Source organism: Saccoglossus kowalevskii, chromosome 22 (assembly GCF_978046115.1).
Source record: "Saccoglossus kowalevskii chromosome 22, keSacKowa6.1, whole genome shotgun sequence".
Taxonomy (NCBI): domain Eukaryota; kingdom Metazoa; phylum Hemichordata; class Enteropneusta; family Harrimaniidae; genus Saccoglossus; species Saccoglossus kowalevskii.
In genome coordinates, this window is record NC_140662.1 from 27,499,895 (window position 1) to 27,522,263 (window position 22,369).

Genomic DNA, 22,369 nt, shown 5'->3' on the forward strand with positions numbered 1-22,369 from the left:
TCGCCATCTTTATTATATGAGAACCATATCTCTCACATATGCGTGGCGCGACTATAGTGTATTTTTCTCCATGAACGAATTTCACAATGTCGAAAACAGAAATGTACCATATTATTTTTATTTAATTAATTCAAACACGTCACAGTTTTTAGTTTCATACAAATCGGGGAAAAACTAAATTTCACAGGTAAACGATTCATTGAGCCAACCGCTAATAAAATTCGGCCGATTCGGTTGTTTTTGGGTGGAAAAATATGAACACCTAATTACTCGAAGAACATAGAATACTTTGCTATTACCACTAGTAAGACACTGACATTGACAATGCGCCGGAAATTGACACACATGAATAAAAACTACTAAATTGTAAGTTGAGTCAAGATGCTCTGATAACAGTTACAGAGGTGTTGTGGTTGATCAACATATGAGGTGAAGATATAATATTAGTTAGTTTTAACTATAAGCTAACTCCTGAATCAGCCAGTGACCGCTCGACTGACATACTATAGTGCTTGCGTATATTCTTCCACAGCTAGATTGTTTCAGTGTGTGATGAATAAGCGATACTAATAAATAGCTTTACACATTGAAGAAACGTGCAATACGTATTATAAGGGAAACCAAATATAATCATTCTACAAAGGATTTGCTTGTTTCATTGTATAATATGCTTCTCCCATATAGAATTAAATATAGCAATTGGTGCTTAGTTTTTACATCTTTAAAGTATCACAGTACATGTCGTAAATGTTTAGATATGTCAATCAGAGCCATAGTTGTTAAAAATAAGGGTGCAGAGGCGTGAAACACGTGCAGAAACTCTTGTTTGTTTTTTTAACTTTGTAATTTGAAACATTATTATTTCTACTGTTTGGTCCTGCACTGCAACAGGTATTTCACTTATTTTTGTATTGTATATTGAATATGTTTTCTTGATAATCCTGTTTGCACCGACCATACATGAAAATATTCACAATTCGTCAAATCAACCATAAGAAAAACATTGCTTTAATATACATCGAGTTATTAACACACATACTACAAATTTAAGATCAGCGTAATCCATGATACAACATGACAGATAGTCATCAACTAATCGACCGTGAACTTAACAATACCCAATACACAAATTGTAGCTAAAATTCTTTCCAACCATATTATTATGCAAGAGTGAAAACGACAATTTATGTTATAATACAAGTATAGAGAAGATGAAACAAACTCTAAATTTCATAACTATACTATCACTGTAGAGGATATATTACATAGGGAAAGCCTATACCCATGGAAAATCACTCACTGAAATTATACATGATTGATCTTTAGAATCATGTTTTAGTTATACTAAGCCTACTGGCAGAACTGAGGCTACTAGCAGAAATAAGGCTACTGACAGAGCTAAGAAACAAGTCCACTGACAGAACTAAGGCTACTGACAGAAATAAGGCTGCTGACAGAACCAATGCACTAAACCTACTGACAGAACAAAGGAACTAAACCTACTGACAGAACTAAGGTACTAAACCTACTGACAAAACTAAGGTTACTGACAGAAATAAGACTACATACAGAACTAAGGCACTAAAACTATTGACAGAACTAAGGGTACTGACAGAACTAAGGCTACTGACAGGACTAAGGCTGCTGACAGAACCAATGCACTAAACCTACTGACAGAACTAAAGCACTAAACCTACTGACAGAACTTAGGCTACTGATAGAACTAATACACAAGCCCACTGACAGAACTAAGATACTAAACCTACTGACATAATTAAGGCTAATGACAGAACTAAGGCTACTGACAGAACTAATGCTACTGGCAGAACTAAACCTACTGACAGAACTAAGGCACTAAACCTACTGACAGAACTGAACCTACTGACAGAACTAAGGCACTAAACCTACTGACAGAACTAAGGCTACTGAGGCTACTAATGCTACTGACAGAACTAAGGCACTAAACCTACTGACAGAACTAAGGCTACTGACAGAACTAAGGCTACTGACAGAACTAAGTCTACTGACAGAACTAAGCCTACTGACAGAACTAAGACACAAGCCCACTGACAGAACTAAAGCACTAAACCTACTGACAGAACTAAGGCTACTGACAGAACTAAGGCGATAAGCCTACTGACAGAACTAATGCACTTAGCCTACTGACAGAACTAAGGTAACTGCCAAACTAGGGCTACTGACAGAACAAAGGCAGTAAACCTACTGACAGAACTAAGGCTACTGACAGAACTAAGGCGATAAGCCTACTGACAGAACTAATGCACTTAGCCTACTGACAGAACTAAGGCAACTGCCAAACTAAGGCTACTGACAGAACTAAGGCACTAAACCTACTGACAGAAATAAGGCTACTGACAGAACTAAGGCACAACCCCACTGACAGAAATAAAGCATTAAAACTACTGACAGAACTAAGGCTACTGGCAGAACTAAGGCACTAAGCCTACTGAGAGAACTAAGGCTACTGGCAAAACCAAGGCTACTGACAGAACTAAGGCACTGGGCCTACTGACAGCCCTAAGGCACTAGGCCTACTGACAGAACTAAGGCTACTGATAAACTAAGGCTACTGACTGAACTAAGGCACTAAGCCTACTGACAGAACTAAGACACTAAGTCTACTGACGGAATTAAGGCGACTGACAGAACTCAGGCTACTGAAAAAACTAAAGCACTAAGCCTACTGATAAAACTAAGGCACTATGTAAACTGACAGAACTAAAACCACTGACAGAACTATGGTGCAGAGCCTATTGATAGAACTAAGGCACCAAGCCTATTGACATAGCTAAGTATACTAACAGAACTAAGGCTACTGACAGAAGTAAGGCTACTGACAGAACTAAGGCACTAAGCCAACTGACAGAACTAAGGTTACTGACATAACCAAGGCTACTGACAGAACTAAGGCACTGAGCCTACTGACAGACCTAAGGCACTAAGCCTACTGACAGAACTAAGGCTACTGATAAAACTAAGGCTACTGACTGAACTAAGGCACTAAGCCTACTGACAGAACTAAGACACAAAGTCTACTGACGGAATTAAGGCGACTGACAGAACTTAGGCTACTGACAAAACTAAAGCACTAAGCCTACTGAAATAACTAAGGCACTAAGTAAACTGACAGAACTAAAACCACTGACAGAACCAAGGTACTAAGCCGACTGACAGAACTATGGTGCTAAGCCTAATGATAGAACTAAGGCACCAAGCCTACTGACATAACTAAGTCCACTAGCAACTAACAAAACTTAGGCTACTGACAGAAATAAAGGCTACTGACAGAACTAAGTATACTAACAGAACTAAGGCTACTGACAGAAGTAAGGCTACTGACAGAACTAAGACTACTGACAAACCTAAGGCTACTGACAGAACTCAGTATAGTAACAGAACTAAAGCTACTGACAGAACTAAGGCTACTGACAACTAACATAACTTAGGCTACTAAGCTTACTAACAGAACTAAGGCACTAAGCCTACTGACAGAACTAAGGCTACTGACAAAACTAAGGCTACTGACAGAACTAAGTATACTAACAGAACTAAGGCTACTGACAGAACTAAGGCTACTGACAGAACTAAGTCTACTGACAGAACTAAGGCGCTAAGCCTACTGACAGAACTAAGACACTAAGTCTACTAACAACTAACATAACTTTGGCTACTGACAGAACTAAGTATACTGACAGAACTAAGGCTACTGACAGAACTAAGTGTACTGACAGAACTAATGCACTAAGCCTACTGACATAACTAAGGCGACTGACAGAACTAAGTGTACTGACAGAACTAAGGCACTAAGCCTACTTACAGAACTAAGTATACTAACAACTAACAGAACTTAGGCTACTGACACAACTAAGTATACCGACAAAACTAAGGATACTGAAAGAACTAAGTATACTGACAAAACTACGGCTAATAACAGAACTAAGGCTACTGATATAACCATGTATACTAACAGAGCTAAGGCTACTGACAGAAATAAGGCTACTGACAGAACTAAGGCTACTGACAGAACTAATGCACTAAGCCTACTTACATAACTAAGTCTACTAACAGCTAACAGAACTTAGGCTACTAACAGAACTAAGTATATCGACAAAGCTGAGGCTATTGACAGAACTAAGTATACCGACTGAACTAAGGATACTGACAGAACTAAGTATACCGATAAAACTAAGGCTACTAACAGAACTAAGTATAGTAACAGAACTAAGGCTATTAAAAAAACTAAGTATACTGACAAAACTAAGTATACTGACAAAACTATGTATACTGACAAAACTATGTATACTTACATAACTTAGGCTACTTACATGACTATAGAGTTGTGACTCGGATTATCATATAATTATTCAAACGAAACATAAAATAGAATTCGAAATACACATCTTTCAATCATAATGTCCTAAAGAATATGCTAATACAACACATTGATGACATGCACATATATGAAATGTTGGGATCATCACATTGTGTATGACTTATGTTTAATTTCATATCATTTCTAAAACTACCTCCTCAACATCATCGTCGTCAGCAAGCCTTAGATAACGCTTATGATGACAAATGTGATTCACTATACGCGATATAAAGCCAACTCTGTGCTGCTCTTGATGTTTTCGAGGCATTGCGGAATATAATTTCTTCCAAAACATCTTCTTCTCTTTTTCAGACCCATCGCTAGGCCATACAAGATAGTTGATTGTGTCTAAAATGGATTTCAACGTAGCAGACATTTCGTCACCCATGTGTGTCACGTCTTTGAATATTATAGGAATCAGCTTATGACGTAATCCGAACATTTCAACTCTAGCTTGATCAACTTCATAATTGCACCAATCACTTTTTATAAACTCAGGTGATAATATCAATATAGTACGTCGACTGTTCTGAATCGCATGTATTATATTATCAACAATAGCTGGAATATAAAAATAAGTATCTAGGTATGTAGAAGTACAAAAAATTATGATTACGCTGTTTTGAAATAACATATTTCATCTGGGCTATAGATTTAGAAAACGTGGATATATACTATAAATTGGTATTTTTACGATCATGATTGGGTTAAGAGCTCTTATTTGTGATTTCTGCTGTTAAGATACGATCATGTCAGTCTGCCGTGTACTTACGCATTCCAGGTGTGAAATTTCTATGATGAATAATCAGTTTATATTCATTAATTTCTTCCAATTCCGGCAATAATACTTTATATACAAATGTTTCGTCTGATGTTTCTCCTTTGACGGCTACAAAGGCATCCCATTCCTTATCATCTGTAAAATTTACTAATAATGACGTTTGACATTGAGGTATAAATATTACACTGATCAGAAACTATGAGACTAATATATACTTACCGTCTTCCTCATATTTACCACATAGTGTTGTATATATGAGTTCAATCTGTCTTCTATACAGGAAACATACAACAGACCCAAGTGTAACTAACACTACCAGAAGTAGTGAAGTCACGATTAATGATACAATAACAGTTTTCTTTGTTCCAATATTGAGAGCTTCCACATTTACACTGAATCTACACAAGGCAGTATTTCCATGAATATCTACTGCTGTGTACAATATGTTGTGTATTCCTACGATAAATCTATCTCCTGATTGATGGTTTGATGTCTGATTAAACAGTCCCGAATTGTCAATGGCTTCAACATTTGGCCACGTGACTCCAGTAGACGATGAACCTTCATCTAATAATGCCGTGATGTTATGTGGACAAAACACAAACTCCGGTGCCCCTACATCTGCATATTGACACAAATTATATTACATATTTGCAAGGCTCTGTGATTAAACTGAATGCAACAACAGTTAGATTTTCATCAGCTGTTCTATAACAATAATATTGACAATGTATTGTTCAGAATGTTAAATATGTGATTGCTATTAACATTTTGCCAACGTTGTTCAGATTCACTTACCTTTTGTGCAATGCACTCCTTCCCAGCCCTCACTACACACACAACCAACTTTACGACTGCAGTTTCCATAATTTTTACAGTCACATATTTTATCACATAACATACCCCAGCGATTAATTTCACATCCTAACAAAAGAATGTTTTAATTGTTTGTATTAGTAATTATGAAATCCATATTATATCTCAGCCAATATTTACCATTACCATTCTCTGCCAACAAGCTTACATTCATTTGTTCCTGCATGTTCATCAGCAACAGAGTATATTTTCATCCCATACTATGATTCCCAAGTTAAGCGAAATCTAGCATATCAAACACAATTATTATTTATGTATCAAACTGGTTTACCTGTCACTGTCAAAGTTAGAGTATCTGTATAAGTATTACCATTTGTATCAACAACCTTACATTCGTATGTTCCTGCATGTTCATCCGCAACAGAGTATATTTCCATTACATATCTGAAAACAGTAGTATAAAACACACAAATCATCCAATTACTATATCTTGTGTAACTTGTTTTAATGAAAAATATTATATCTTTTCTTTATTTGTTATGTCTACACCAAACATGGTTTGGGGCAAAAACTCACCTTTCCTCTCCACTCCATATAACAATCCGAGTATCATTATTAAAATACAAATCATCTGACGTAAGTAAATCACCATTATAATAAAAGCTTCTATTGTATATATCAGAATTGTCTAGGTGATTGAAATTGCAGGCGAATGTTAAAAAGTCACCGACCAAAGCATCATAGGCAGGGAAATTAAAAGTTACTCTTGGAGAGACTGCAAAGAAAAAGAAATATATATATCATCTGATTCGAGAGCAAGTTTGTTCTTGCATTAGTTATTTTGCAATTTTGCAAAGGTATAGGTCACCTATATCACAGGCTATCCCTTTCCATCCTGCTGCGCACTTGCATGCACCATTGAACATGTGACAGGTGGCTCCATTCTGACAATAACAGTCATTTTCACATTTTCCGCCAAACTTCCCATCTGGGCAACCTGCAACAAAATATGACATTGATTTACCAAGTTGGTTAATTTGCATATGAACAGGTGTGCACTATGTTTGACTGATGACGGTTATTCATCATTGTTGTTATTATTGTTGATAGTTACTTTTAACGACAATTAACAAATACATATATATCAAATTATGAAGCGAACTTTGCATCAACCGTGTTATCCTTGAGAATGTCAACTAAAGCAAACATGGTTGGCATGTTCTAGTCATAATATCTATATGCATTATTTTCAGTGTTCGTTATATTGTTTTCTCAGTTGCTTGGTCGCGTGCAAACAGAAAGCATGTAACGCGCTTTGAAGCTCACCAATTACATCTACTTGATAAGTTGCATGAAGTTGCATTAGGTTGTAATCTGGGAATACGCCAAGCAAATTTCTTAAATTACACTCTATACCACTGTGTACTCTCTCTATAGTAGCATGGAAAACGACTTGGAAAACGCCATCCAATTCCCAATATACTATCAAATCATCATCGAATTCAATGTCTTGGTAAATAGAATTCTGGAATTTAATTGTAATGAAAATAAACAAGTGATCTTAACATCGAATTGAGCATTTATTCGTGTATCCTCTTTATTATGTGACAGTAGTAAGATTCTCTGTATTATGTCTATGAGATCGTCTCTGCTGACAACAATGCCTGCGTTTCCTACTATGAATTTATAAATGGGTTTTACTGATACAATGAGTGCATTCATAGCTACATCTGACTGAACATATAAAATTAATAAATATGTTTTATCAGACTCATGTGCCGGTTAACATATTTACATACAGAGTTATGACGCAACATACACAGCCAAATGAAGCACATTCCAAATATGTGTGGAAAAAACAGCAAATCAACAAATACATGAACAAATTGTTACTCACATTACAAACTGTAGGTTTAGTATAGATGTCACCGCCGAATTTACAACCACCGTGCTCTACATCATCAGTGGCTAAAGTGACAAATTTGTCAATTTGTTCAGGATGTAAAGGTTTGATAGTAGAAAATCTACCTGAAGGACAACAGTAAAAATACATTGCCAATTTCATGAGTATTGATGCTTAAATATTTAAATGTAAATATATTATGCGACCAAAGATATATCTATATCTATATATCATATATTTTATGGTCACTGATTGGCCTGTATTCCACCTACAGCTATTTAACGTATTATGCAGAATCAACATAGTTCTATGACTTATTTTTAAAAGCCACGTTAATAATTTTGAATTTGATTTTAGGCATATCTGTGTTTATCATGTATATGTCATACTGACTAAGAATTAAAATAAACTGGATTCCAGTGTCGATGTCCTATTTCTGATAATAATACTCTTTCACTGAAATTTCAAAGAATGTATCATTTAGTAAAGTACTCTACTGGGACACAACAACATTCTCACTATTTGCTTGTTTTTGTACAATGGGTATCTAAACTGTATACCATACCAGACGATATTCGATTAGATCAGCCATCATAGGGTAATTATATGCACGTCGTGTAGATTTGTAGCAGGGTCAAAAAGGAATACATCAACACAACTGCAAAAATAAAGCATATGAGCAACTAAAGCACATTAACCCTTATACCATTACGTAACATATGTATCTACAAGTGAATTTACACTTATTTTAACAAAATTGTAACAAACACGGAATGAGACAGAAATTTATATCACTATTAACAGTTTACAAACACTGCATCTTATGATACACGACGTGAATATGTTGAACAGAGATCGGATTTTAATCCACATTTTTAAAAAGCAATAAAACCAATGTTTCTACACAGTGGAACATATCTGTAGTAAAAACACATATTCAGCCTTTCCCAAATATTATCAATGTGTGAATCACACAGAAACTGGTTGTAGAAATCTAGTCATGTGACTATTTTGTTTCTGCACAATACATCTTAAAGTTGTGATTGCCCCATTGCCAAAAAACAAAACTAAAATAAACAAATATATTTAATGCTACCATACTAGTATGTATAATTTACGTTACACGCGTACATTGACTGTTATTCATCTGTATAAGTATATCATGCCCATCTCCATGCCAATGCCATGGGGCAATTAGTCCATTTACATATCTGAACCTAAATGGTAAAGGCTTGAAAAAAAGAAATTATAATTAATAGTTAATTCCATGAATTTTCAAATTAAAAAAATCAATAATTTTCTGTTGTGGATTATCCTGTGCCAAGTCTTGGGCGTTAAGTAGTGGGAGCGTTTTTAATTGTCATTTTGATTCCTCGTGCATAATCGTTCGTCACGTTTTAGACCGTTGGCAATAAAGGAGCTGCTGAATTCAATTCAATACATTGTGGTGTGGTTCATCTATCACGTGATCACATAGTTAAATACATTGTGATGTGGTCCATCTATCAAGTGATCACATAGTTAAATACCTTGTGATGTGATTCATCTATCACGTGATCACATAGTTAAATACATTGTGATGTGGTTCATCTATCACGTGATCAAATATTAATTACATTGTGATGTTGTTCATCTATTACGTGATTACATAGTTGAATACATTGTATGAGGTTCATCTATCACGTGATAACATTGTTAAATACCTAGTGATGTTATCCATCTATCACGTGATCACATGATTAAATACCTTGTGATGTGATTCATCTATCATGTGATCACATGGTCAAATACCTTGTGATGTCATTCATCTATCACGTGATCTCATGGTTAAATACATTGTGCTGTGGTTCATCTATCACGTGATCCCATAATTTAATATCTTGTGATGTGGCCCGTCTACCACAAGATCATATAGTTAAATACCTTGCGATGCTCTCTGATATAGATGTTGGCATTTCTCAAAAGTGTGTTCCACGTTTGCGTTCAATCACATCAATGTTACTAAAATTGATTTTCAAATGAGTTATATAAATCAATGTAATGCATTGCTGTAGTAGCATTCCGTAAAGCAAAACATCAATCCCACTTGAACAAAATATACTTGTAACATGAGTAAAATAATTGATAGGGCAATGGACGTTAAAATAAAATCTGCAAGAGTGTGACAAAAGCCAGCATTCTAGCCTACATATAATATTTCGCCTTGGTCTCCTAAGTAAAAAGCCACATACTTAGTAATTGGACTTTCAAAATATCTGAGATATATGTGTAATCAATAGTTTATCTTATACGGTGCGTGTGAACGCGAGCTGTGAAATTAAAATCATTACCACAAACAATGGATTTCTCTCCAATGCCCTCCAACTATTTCAACAAATCAATCTATATTTCGGAAAAAGTAATCCCGATCCTTACAATTAAGCAGACTAAAGCTGGGGGTTCTCAATAAGCAAGCTGTGACCATTGATAATATCACAATATAAAGTAATTTATATCAAAGAGTGTAGAGCGATCATGAGAAAAATACACTTTTCATTGCGATTCGTCATTCTTGGGACACAGCTGTGTTCACAATATAGTGTGAATAATCATTATCCGAGTAGGGGAGCCACTCCGAATGTTAATATCAAACGTATTAAATTCTAATATCAAACGTTTTGTGAGCTTGTGTTAAATGCATGAACAATGTGTATGTTTAGAAACCAATTGAATACATCACATTTTGGTTTGATGCACTTTCAATTAGTAAGATGTTTATATATTACTTACTAGATCGTTTTTCGTCCTTGCTTTCAAATCTTGAAACGCACAGCTTTCATTAAACACTGGTGGCCAATCAGCAACGTCTTCGACCATCACATTGAGTACACCAAAATTAGTGAAATTTGCCTAAAATAAACATTATGTGTACAATTAAATTAATCACGACATTCAAACTCACGAGCGCGGCAAAGCGTCATACTACTATAAGAAGACTCACACCTCATTACGCTACATGCACAAGCTGAATTTCTAACGTCACATACAACAACATACATACAAATCCAGGTAGTCATGTTCAGTGTATTAATGAATTTATCACTTCAAACATCATTTCATTTATGTCAACAATCACATTAACTAGGATTTTAACATAATGAACTTATATAGCGAATATTACTTACAGTATTCCATTGCAAGTGGAGAATATATTCATGTTTTTCATCAAAGTTGAGAAATGTTGAGATATATATTTCTGGTTTGTTCGTATCACAGAAAAAATGTGCAACCTGAAAAGATGTTTTGTTTGATTTATAGGTTTCAATTAGTTTGTGATTCGTAAACAGGAAACGTAGACACGGGAAAACAAATACTTCGTATCTAATAAAACTGTTTTCAATGAATTATTGATTTGAGAATCAGAAGATACAGATATATGAGATTTAATAATATATATCTATAAACCGTTTATGTATCAAAGGATAAAGAGATTTATGACTCGATACTTATATGTCTGATTGGTTAATGATTAGTGATTTAGAAGGTTTTAATAATTTAGATAATCCTATGTCTAATTAGTTCAATATTTGTGATTCAGAAAGTATACTGCTTTAAGACGTATAATTCAAGCAAAAGAGAATTAAAATATGTGTACGTGTAAATCGTTACCTTGTCCTCTTCGCTAACACTCAAGTTGTTAACGTCTCCATCTAGGCGAAATATCAAGCTTCCAGGTTGTAAATTCTGATAAAAAAAACAGTGTACTGAGAATGGATTAACCAATCAAGATTAAGTTTGGCGATGAAAATCACGATTCCAATGACGTAACACGAAAAGTCTTGTTCAAAGTAATTATGTGATGATTTATTAAAAATAAAATGGTTCATAACGCCGACACCTACCTCCAATATGCATATACTGTAATATTTAGTTGAACTTTCATTGTTCAATTCACCTGTATGACACGAAAAACACAACTGTGCTGAATAGTTAGATAAAATACAATTCTTAAAGAGTCATTATAACACTGCAATGCATCATTTATGTCATGCAACCTGGCATATCAGGTGTTTGATTTGTGTAAATACACTTGTTATTGTCATGTTTGAAGGTTCACTTGTTCATTTCGCTGCTCTTTTGATTTACGACTGACCCGTCAATGGATCCTTATAAATTCAGTCAATTAATACATGAGTAGAAAGCATGACAAACGTATAGTATTGTGATGTAAAATATGGGCAGGGGCATATGTAGGGCTACTCCGTATCCAGGAGCTGGGAGCATGTCTTGAATACAGGTCTTTGGTAGCGTGCTTATCTTATAAGTCTTCTCCCTTCAGCTCGTTCCCTGTCACCTGGCGGGGAACGTTTATTGAAAGTATATCACCACAACTGAGGCAGTGCAAGGCAGGAAATATACCGGTAACGAATACAATACATCAAAACAATATATAAAATTGTCTTCCCTTAAATAAACAAATATTACGGGTTGCTAGTCACTGGGACCAGCAAAGAGTGATGATATACAGTAAAACAATTAAAACTTGGGACTTGATCGATGCTACAGGGAACACTCCACTGTCATGGGGGATTTCGTCTTGTCTCTCTATACACGTCCGCTTGAGGTACGGGATCGGTAAAGTCACTTAAACCTTACAGTCAAATAGACACACACAACGGAATACGTATCTATAGCTAGTCTTTGGCCACATTGAGAACGCCACGAGGCAAACTGCCTCGTCCAAGACTCTGCCCAGGACTTACTCGTCTGGAAATCTGCCCCGGACTCACCAAGACTCTCTCGTCTCGTGGAGCTCTCTCTCTCTCTCTGACCAAGGACTAGACTGTTTATTACGTATCAAAACTTAACCAATTACAAAAAAAGTAAAGACTCCAAGGCGTAACCTTCACACATTCAATTTACACACAGCCAATCACACTAAAGACTGATTACGTCATATCTACTGATTAATCGTCCGCTATATTAATAAACTACAAATACCAAACTGTCAGAAATAGTAGTCCGGATGGCGACGGTTATATCGTAATTAGTTCCAAATCACTGAGTCAAGTTCCGTCCAGGACCTCGCATAAGCCTAAATGATGACAGATATAACACAGCCATTCACTAGCAATAATCTAACCGAGTCGGTCAACAGATACGCGAAAACTAATTCATAACACCACTCTCCGATGAACAGCAATGTACCATTTTCCGTTTTTTTCGTTTCTGGTACACTGTCAGAGCAGCTGCACTACAATTTAAACTGCACTGCTATCCGCTGCTACTAGTAGCAACGGTACGAGTATTTCGGGCAGTGAACTTCAATGGTTCATGTTGGTTAGCAGGGATTACTAAACAGCACGAGCACGGCTGCATATGTACCGCTGTACAGAGTACAGCTTAACATGATGATACAGGGTCAAATCAGGTCACCTTCCTGACTAAAGGTTTTCACACATGTTTCAACTTAAATACTACAACTAAATTATGGCCATGAAAACAATAGAATACATTCAACAACATGACAACACAATCCAATAATTGTATAATCAGTCTAAATATAAACATGTGCAATTGGTTGTTGACAAGTAACCAAACATGTGTGCTTTTCATTCACACATCAATGGCTCTGTTTTTTAAAAGCACTTTTCACTAACAATTTATGTCACAGTAACCCATGATATATTATAATAAGAAGCCATAGAAATAAGCTAGAAAGTATTACTAAAGGATTACCTGACAGAATGCTATGACACAGGTGTATCCAAGAACAAAGGCACATCAGAAGATAGAACATTCTCACTGCCTCTACGTTGACAACCATATACAAGCCGCGTAACTGACACAGAATGATTTGACTGAACGAGGAAAAGTAAAATTTAAAAGCACGCTGATACAGGGTATTGCTTTCAGGTCAGGGGAACAGAGAGTGGCATGTTAACCCGCATGAATGACTTATACTAATGAAAAGTGGACACGCTCAATTACACAACGTCTTTTCGGATTCCAGACATTGCATCAGACACACAGCTGGTACATATCACTATCTGCAATGAGCAACACGAAAGGAGGAAACAGTAATATTAAATAGAATTGGCATCAGACATAATACGTCATACGAATTGAAAACAGAACTCTAAAATGTCATTGAATATCATTGAACGTGGAAATGAGGACATACTAATCAATAGTTAGTCTGCTTTGTACCGCCACCCAGGGTGTACATTTTCAATATGTAAGTGTATCAGCATTCTATATTCTATGTTTTTTTATATTTTTCTCAAACCCTGCAAATAAAAGTGTGCATGAAATCATAGAAAGACCTTGTATGCAGTGCTGTGTGATAAAGTTGATTGATAGGTCATACTTGTTTACAACTTTGGATAGACAATTTGAATCTACAAGGTGTGCTTCTAATTTACATAAAAAAGGATGATTACGATCTACTGAATTGTCTAGCATGCTAGCATGTCATCGTGAGACAGCTGTTGGCAAGACCACATTCTGATTGGTTCCTGTTGAAACCCAGGTGGTGTACCCGAATCTGGCCCATTTATGCCCTATAAATAGGCTAGACTGAAGACAGTTGGGGAGCATCATTTCAACTGAGTACTCTGTGTGTTCAGCTATGATATTGTGAGACAAATGATACAGGCTTCAATCATCATTCTGCGATTGTTGGTTGTTGCATCAGACTCATTATCGGTACACCCAAGTTCAAATCCTTTGATAAAATAGAATTGCATCTTTATATTTGTTGAAAAGTCGAGTTTTCAACTTCTGCATCTTGTATTGCTAGAGGTGTCGCTTTGTTATTCTTTGTGCCCTCAGGTGATTTTTAAACATTTCTAGAAAAGTGTTCATCTCAGAGGTTCTGCTTTCATGGACGAACATTGATTCAACCTCGTTAACTTTGAAATGCAGCATCATATTCCAAAGATTCGTAGATGTTGTTACAGCTGTGTATCTTCGATATCAACCTCGATGGAATTTTGCCTCAAGTGCATTTAGATCAACATCTAATATTCTTCGAACCATAATGTCATCTGTTCTGTATTGAGCGGCATTTAATAACGTTTTGTAGGCTTGTGTTGTCAAGACCTGTGATGTTTCCCGCTCTTGTTTACATTTTGCCTGTTGACAAACTAGACATAATGGTTTGCAAAACTCTACAGGTTCCAGCCTGATCTAGCTCAACGTAAGTGAGAGACATTTCTACTGCTTGTATAACTAGAATATCAAGCTTTGTGCCATATTACATTCCCCCACTGAGAATAATTTTTTGAAACTCTTAAATAAGCTTACGTAGTCTGTTGGTAACGACAATGTTATATTTATTTTAATCGATATATATACCCTGCTTATGACCTTCAGTTTAACAACACACATGACATATAATGATAAGGTTATACTAGTAACACATTCTAATCAGTCAGATTTAGTCCGTTCATGATAGGGGTCAATGGTTGGTTCTAAGAGGATCTACAGGCAAATGAAAATTAAGTAATAAATCAACTTCGAAATGTATTAATTTATTATTTAATTTTCATTTCTTTACAAATGTTTATTTCAGGGCAACATAAACCAACAACATGAATTTGTAGGTGAGCATTTCAGAAGTTGTGTCATTTAATTTCGTTCTGTACAAATTACAATTCAATGTCTTTCACGTAGTCTTTCACGTGTGTGCTTTCTTTAATGTCGTATAACCCTAAAACATTGTTCGATATCATCGCTAAATGCTATACATAAATTTCAATTTACCTGAAACGTAGATTTAAAATTGTGACGCTTTCAAATCGTTAATTAGTATTTATCAAGATGTTGTTTTTTGGGATACTATGTTGTTATATTATTGTTATAACAACATCTACTTTTTTCTATACGTGAGTAATATTAAATACACTATATTACTGCTGTTAGGGGTCCAGTGTGAAATATCACTCTGTAAAATGATATTGCATGTATAGTCCCGTAATATTGTATTTTGTTTTGTCTACGATTCAGTACAATAAATTTTACTGTGATTGTTGAATGAGCAGCACCCACCATGATTCCATGCTTCCTCATTTCATACACTTTATGAATATCATTACTATGTATCTTTCGAATCGGTACATTTACTATCACACTATATGTAACGTATTCCACTATTCTGTGTGATCATTCCTCATTTATAATATAGTTATTTTCTAATCAACGCTGTATTTTATTTATTATGATTAAATTCAAAATAATAGCAACGCTGGAATCAGCTTTCCCATCATATCTACCTAACGTAATCATATTGGCAATATTAGGTGTAATTTATTGTAAATGTATTTTCATGTTTAATTTGTAAAAAGAAAAAACAAGTTGCACTGTGGACAAGCTCTTCTGACGTATGATTTAGTTTAAAGGTCAACGCACTGTGTTCTCATATTGGATCAAAGGTGACATAGTTCACGCCATACACGAAACACGACTACTCACTTATTCAGTGATTATCACAAATCGGACTGTTGATCACATTTCAGTAATTTTTATCTCAAAATAAATGTGTGTTATAGTCACAATTCACCCATGTGTTCATAATAACTAAGGCCAGTTGGCTGATGTATATTCTCCCATAGGGTATTTTTCTTTTATATACTTTGCACTACTGTCATTTAAGCCAGGTCTAGTGCAGTTAATAGTTTACTCAAAAATATATGTACATGCTTTGTTCAAATGTATTGTGCTTTCGTTGGGGTTATGTGTGAAATTGTATTGACTGTCTCCAAGGCTTCACGTTTGTACCCACTGTTCAAGGGATATGTTAATGGTAAGTAAGCAAAGTCGAATAGTAATCTACCTCTGTATTACACGCATGCGCAATAAACCTAAGAGGTCAAGGTAACTCTGAGGCGTTTCGTTTACTGGGGAGTCTGTCAATATCTTTTCCACGTTCATTTTCCCGTTTCCTACCCAGAGTTCATATACAACAGCAACATCAACTGTGTACGTAGTTCCGCGGTCTACCCAAACCCGCTAAATCGAGGTAGGTGGAGATCTACTGAACGTAAATATGTGTTCTGTACCGATTGTAACACGTACACCATTGAAAGTAAGTGGTCAATGTACATGACGAACATCGCACTACTGACATAGTTTTGCGCTGTTTTATTTGCTTATTCACGGATAAATCTGCTTAATGTGATATATATTATCATAAACGTGAACTGCAGAAATGATTTAGGTCTACCAAAATATGGCGACCATATATGTCCATCATAGCCACGGCCTGTTTTCATTCTGGGCGATCAGAATATATGTCCGGTATAGTGGAGATGATTCACTAGGGTTTATTTATTCATAATACAGTGGGGGAAAGTGTTCAACGTATGTTTGGAACTCAGACATTAAAGAACGATTGATAGTCACTTCAATATCATGTGTGCATATTCTCATTCCCTGGGGCACACAATTAAATAATGACACATGTTTGTGATGGTAATATCACGATTTGTTGACTGCCCAGGGTGTGGTGGTTATGACATGGTCAGAGACGAAAGCAAGGGCTTCATCAATATTATACTCATATTTAACAGTCCGAGAGCAGACGACAAATCGTGGTATTGCCCGAATGACCATGTGTTATTTATTTTATCACCACGAACAGATATCCACCATGCATAATTACATCTACCTACACCCAATCTGATTAAAAACTGATGTAGTGTACGGGCTCTAATTATTTTGGCTATAAACTTATTTTTATTTTTTTGTTGATTACTTTTGTTATTAATGCCTTTTTATTTTATTATTTTACTTTGATTTTGTGATTTTTGTTTTATTCCGCCCCTATATACATCTGAGCCTCTGCCGATGTAACGAGATTTCAATGACACCCACTATCGACGATTTTAGTCAACGAATCACAGACCTCCTTCTATAGCGCACCTGATGACGTACACCGGGCAGAGGCAGGCCGCAAACACACTCAAATAACATGGCAGATTATACCGACGTTAGCGACGAAAAAGATCGGGAAAAACACGGCTTTTCGGTAAGTTTATCATTGTCAAATGCAACGAAAGTCATCTTTTATTTTTATGTTTATATTGTGTCTTGAATGGTTCCAGTTTAGCTCCTTATTTTGCGTACTGCATTGTTATTCCAGGAGTGACGATTTTTTTTCACCGGTTCGACCGAACACCGGTATCTTTTTCCAGTCGCTTGCCCTGGAGACGGGTAATGTTTTGTTGACGATCGGGCCACAATCGTCTACGGTATTGAGGCCGTAGCTGTAAATATTCATCAGAATGTATCAACATTTTGTACATTATACAATAACTCTTTATTAAAGTAATTGAGCTGACCGTTATACAATTTAAAATCAGCATTGTTTACTGTAGCTGTTTACAGTGTTCTAATCATTACGATTTACTTATTTTTTGCTTCCATTCTAGATAATTATGCTCAGTGTTTGATTGAAGCGATGACTGAACAAACGAGTCTTGGTTGACGACGATGCACCAGGAAGTATACACATTTGTTGGAAGTGAACAAAATGTTCAATGTCATGACAAAAATTGTAAAATGGTGTGGAATCTCTTTTGTAACTAAAAAATATATTATTAATTTTCTATTGATGGTTTATTCAAGTAGGCAAAATACAATGTACAGAAAGATTGCCCGTAGAGTATCGCTACACTGAAAAGTAAACAACCGACAGCCTGTATAAAAGGGGCATATGTGACTGGCTGTTACTTACGCGAGATTTGAACGGGATTTACATATAGGCATTGTTGGCTTTCGCAATTACCACAATTTCAAAAAAATAAATACTACATCAAAATAAAATAAAATAAATATACAAAAACAAAGCCAAAACTAAGATCTCATTTTAATCAGAATGGCCATACACCTCTCCCATCAACTCTCGCAAAAAATAACTTATATTTGAATTTTTTTTTTTATCTATTATATCAAATTTCACATTACTCAATAGCATACATACATACATTGTTTGCTGACAAGACTGCAAAATAAACGTTAATACACGTTTTAGTAATTTTGTTTCTGCAGTATGAATCACTAAATTTATCGAGTTTAAAATTATTGGAATGAAATGAGAACATTTCAAACGCTAGTTATTTCACCACCTACTAGATAACAATGTCAAGAATGCCGTGGAAGTGATTGCAATGGCTATTCCACGAACGTACTACTTTTTCTATTCACCAGTCACTCAGCGTTCGCGGTGAGCATCACAGCTTAAAACTTGTCGCAGCGATCCCGGTTGCGACGTTTCAGTGACGGAGGTACCGTACATTTTTGTATATAAAGAATATTCAGCAAAACATAGTATCTTACTTAATATCTATTCTGGCTCTCCGACAGTAACAGCGGCCGGGGCAGCACCAGAGTAGCGAACGACAACTTCATGCGCAGTATCGTTGCGCAGTAGTTTAGTGACGTCATTCATGTGATATACCATGTAATAACCTACTTGACGGGCAATATACCATGTATTGTCATCCAATCACATCATGCGTAACAACCGTGAGATGTGATACAATGTACAGGGCACTGGACGTCACTGCGTGGTAAATATCGACCCAATACCATGTAATAGATCGCCCTTTATTGTAAAATATAACTACATTTAAATAAATGTATACTGCTTCATCATATTCAAACATGTTGCAAGATTGGTGTAGGGGGTATAAGAACAATCAGGACTTTGTTTAATAGATAACAGTCAAGATGGACTACTATTATGACATGTCATATATATTCATTTATCCTTAGATGGACGATGCATTGGTAATATGAACCTTTTTGGACACTCTTCCTTCACATTTTCAGTGGAAACTTGATGATGACGCAAACATTAAGGTGAGATTTTTTGAGAGTATTTTAAGCAATGTGAACGTGTATACGCTATCGTTAACATGTCATTTGTAAGTGTAATTTACACATTTTGATAGTTAGCATAGAGGCTGCGTTATGTGGATTGGGATTTTTTTTATCTCTACAAATGTTATTTTCAGACTGTGATGAGCCATTTGGACCATCACTTACGTGACAACCCTGACTATGTGCCTGTACCATCTAAATCACTTAGAGGTTACCTATACATGTCACCGCTACATAAACCTGGAGAGAGAGACCCACATGAAGCTCTTGAATGGTTTGATAAAGCACTTGATGACACCACAAGAATGACAGACAAAGAAGGACAAATCGGTGATCGAATAGTGGTGCTTGCTGACAAAGCACATGTATTGTTTCTTTTAGGGGAATATGAAGATGTTAAAATAGTCATAACCGAGTTGAAGAAATACATTCATCAGATAAATAGACCCAAAGTTTTTGCTTATATACAAGCCCACCAAGCATTTGCGTTAAGTTGGTTTGGTCAAGCAAACATTGAAAGGGGAATATGGTGCTTTGATAAAGCATTAGATGTTCTCCCGAATCAAGAATCGTGGTTGTTTGGTAAAGCTCGTCTCCACTCTCGACACTCTTCCACTGCTGACTCGGGCCAGGGGGCTTCCCAAGAAGAGATCATATACAACAAGATTCTGCAGATAAACGAGACCCACATTCTTGCCAGGGTATACCTAGCCTTAAACGCGAATCGCAGGCATTCCGATTTTGAGGCGGAGTGGCATTTTGAAAAAGCGCTAGATTATGGTAGAGACCGTGTTACTGTAGTCCAACGAGTGGCTCAATATTATGAATCGAAAAACAATTTGAACAAAGCCATGGAGCTTTACAATACAGCATTGGCCATAGAACCCGAGTCATCATTCATTCATTACCACATTGGGGTAATTTATAGAAAAATGGCACAAAAGCTTAAGGCAATTGACAGGACCCTGGCTTTGCAGGCTGCAATTAGATACTTCGACCTGGCAGTAAATAAATCAAAGTCGACATTTTTCCTCGCAATGCATGGTAAAGCACAGGCATACAAAGAAATCGGTATTATAGAAATATCAAGAGAATTATTCAGTGCTCTACCAGCCCTGGTTGAAACTAATGATAGACCGAATGCTTATTTAGCGTATGCAACTTTTCTTGATGGTCTCCAAAACAAAGATTACGTGCAAGGAAAGAAAGTGAAGGCTTTGAAGCAAAAAGATGAAAAGTTGGCAATTAAGTATTATACAACATGTATAAGTATTCAGTCTTGTGGGTACAGTGGTCAAAAAGCAGCACTATTATACAGTTGAGGGAACATCCAGAAGATGTGAATGCTCTACGATTAGTCGGATTGGTATACGAGCTACTTGACCACAATGTCAGTGCAGGCTTTTACTACGAGAAATCATATGAAATTGACCCTACAGTCGTCGCAGCAGCTAAACTAGTCAGTTTATTTGAAAAAACAAAAAATGTTTCGAAATTACAGGAATACAGAAACAAATGCGGTGATGATGACACTTTTGAACTTGAAGTGGCAGTTACATATGGCATGGAATACGAAAACATTGGGTTGAAACACAAAGCCAGACAAATGTTTTCAGTAGTGGCAGAGCATGGCTCATTAAGTGGCACCATCAACCTTCTCGAAGTTCTAGCTAAATATCCAGACGACCAAAAGTATGAGGAGCAGTGGTTCAGTGATTGTGCAGTAGTGTTATATAATGTTACCCATCCGGAGGTATTGATAGAACGACGATGGACCAACAGTAGGAGGGTCAACAAACGTCTACGAAATATGCGGACAACTCTTGATACTATTCTTACTCCAATACTACCGATTCTACACGATTTATACAAGAAATACACAACACTTCTGAGTGAAGAACTTTGCGATCAGCCAGCCAGCTTTAGTTTGGCTAGTGCAAGCAGTGTACTGAATGAAGTTTCGAAACTTCTTCAGAGGTGCTTGTCCGATTTTCAACTATGCCACTATGGAATTGCTCCGCCAAATCAATATTGTAACTTTGTCTGCCTGGATGAACATGACCCATTACGAGTAAAGAAAAGCTTGTACGCATGGGATAATTTCACCACTGAATTTGGGAAACTCTTCCTGTTCCTAGTCGAAATACAGCCCGGCTATGATATAAGTGGGAATGATTGGTTAACCTCACTGTTCAAGTACGTTGCGAGTAAAAGTATCCCTGAACAACGTTTCTGCAGAGACGTAGACGTGATTAGCCTGGCCAAACTGTCCGCAGTCAAATCAGCTAATATAGTTCGTGAGTTCTATAAGTACATTGATCCTGAAATCTATTCCAAAAGCAGTGCTTCTAGATATTCCGTCGAACACCTGCACTAAACACATGGTCTGTAGATGGTATGTAATAACACATGAATTGCTAAATGATTTATCACTAACACAGAATTGAAAATAAAAACATGTAAAATGAGCACTAAATATTTTGATTTTGATGGACATACACGTTTGTAAGAATTATTATATTGAGTATACTTTTTATATTAATATATCGCATATATGTAATCAATTTGTGGATATCCCAGGCGATGAAAGAGTGTCCAGAATGACCAGCGT

General features: G+C 36.1%; 2 protein-coding genes and 1 pseudogene across 4 annotated transcripts; 1 reads left to right on the forward strand and 2 right to left on the reverse strand.

The window, feature by feature from the left end:
• Positions 1 to 987: 987 nt before the first annotated feature.
• Positions 988 to 9,519, reverse strand: LOC144355185 (uncharacterized). The gene is made up of 11 exons (XM_085495615.1): positions 9,025 to 9,519; positions 7,888 to 8,018; positions 7,317 to 7,515; positions 6,859 to 6,987; positions 6,567 to 6,765; positions 6,322 to 6,434; positions 5,973 to 6,098; positions 5,394 to 5,795; positions 5,166 to 5,309; positions 1,967 to 4,954; positions 988 to 1,386 (listed from the first exon to the last, which is right to left on the reverse strand). The coding sequence occupies exons 1-10, from the start codon at positions 9,038 to 9,040 to the stop codon at positions 4,527 to 4,529; spliced, it is 1,887 nt and encodes a 628-aa protein (XP_085351741.1). The 5' UTR covers positions 9,041 to 9,519; the 3' UTR covers positions 988 to 1,386; positions 1,967 to 4,526.
• Positions 9,520 to 9,641: 122 nt separating this feature from the next.
• On the reverse strand, positions 9,642 to 13,729 carry LOC102809651 (uncharacterized). Of its 2 annotated transcripts, none has more exons than XM_085495950.1 (5): positions 13,612 to 13,729; positions 11,775 to 11,827; positions 11,542 to 11,616; positions 11,058 to 11,162; positions 9,642 to 10,782 (listed from the first exon to the last, which is right to left on the reverse strand). In XM_085495950.1, exons 1-5 carry the CDS (start codon positions 13,697 to 13,699, stop codon positions 10,648 to 10,650), a joined length of 456 nt encoding a protein of 151 aa, XP_085352076.1. In that variant the 5' UTR covers positions 13,700 to 13,729; the 3' UTR covers positions 9,642 to 10,647. The 2 variants fall into 2 exon arrangements, with proteins under 2 accessions (XP_085352076.1, XP_085352075.1); XM_085495949.1 differs by having other exon boundaries at positions 11,775 to 11,854; positions 13,612 to 13,718.
• A 4,116-nt stretch (positions 13,730 to 17,845) lies between these two features.
• Positions 17,846 to 22,234, forward strand: LOC102810215 (interferon-induced protein with tetratricopeptide repeats 5-like; annotated as a pseudogene). The gene is made up of 3 exons (XR_014928235.1): positions 17,846 to 17,902; positions 19,675 to 19,737; positions 19,893 to 22,234. The product of XR_014928235.1 is annotated as an interferon-induced protein with tetratricopeptide repeats 5-like (transcript).
• The last annotated feature ends 135 nt before the right edge of the window (positions 22,235 to 22,369 follow it).

Coding starts and splice junctions, on each gene's coding strand:
- LOC144355185 (XM_085495615.1), bottom strand. Junction 6,766..6,858: donor AGGGATAGCCTGTGATATAG/GTGACCTATACC, acceptor TTTTCTTTGCAG/TCTCTCCAAGAGTAACTTTT. Junction 5,796..5,972: donor AGGAGTGCATTGCACAAAAG/GTAAGTGAATCT, acceptor GTCAATATGCAG/ATGTAGGGGCACCGGAGTTT.
- LOC102809651 (XM_085495949.1), bottom strand. CDS start 13,699: ATGGTTGTCAACGTAGAGGCAGTGAGAATGTTCTATCTTCTGATGTGC. Junction 11,855..13,611: donor GTGTCATAGCATTCTGTCAG/GTAATCCTTTAG, acceptor CTAACTATTCAG/CACAGTTGTGTTTTTCGTGT. Junction 11,163..11,541: donor GTGTTAGCGAAGAGGACAAG/GTAACGATTTAC, acceptor ACATCTTTTCAG/GTTGCACATTTTTTCTGTGA.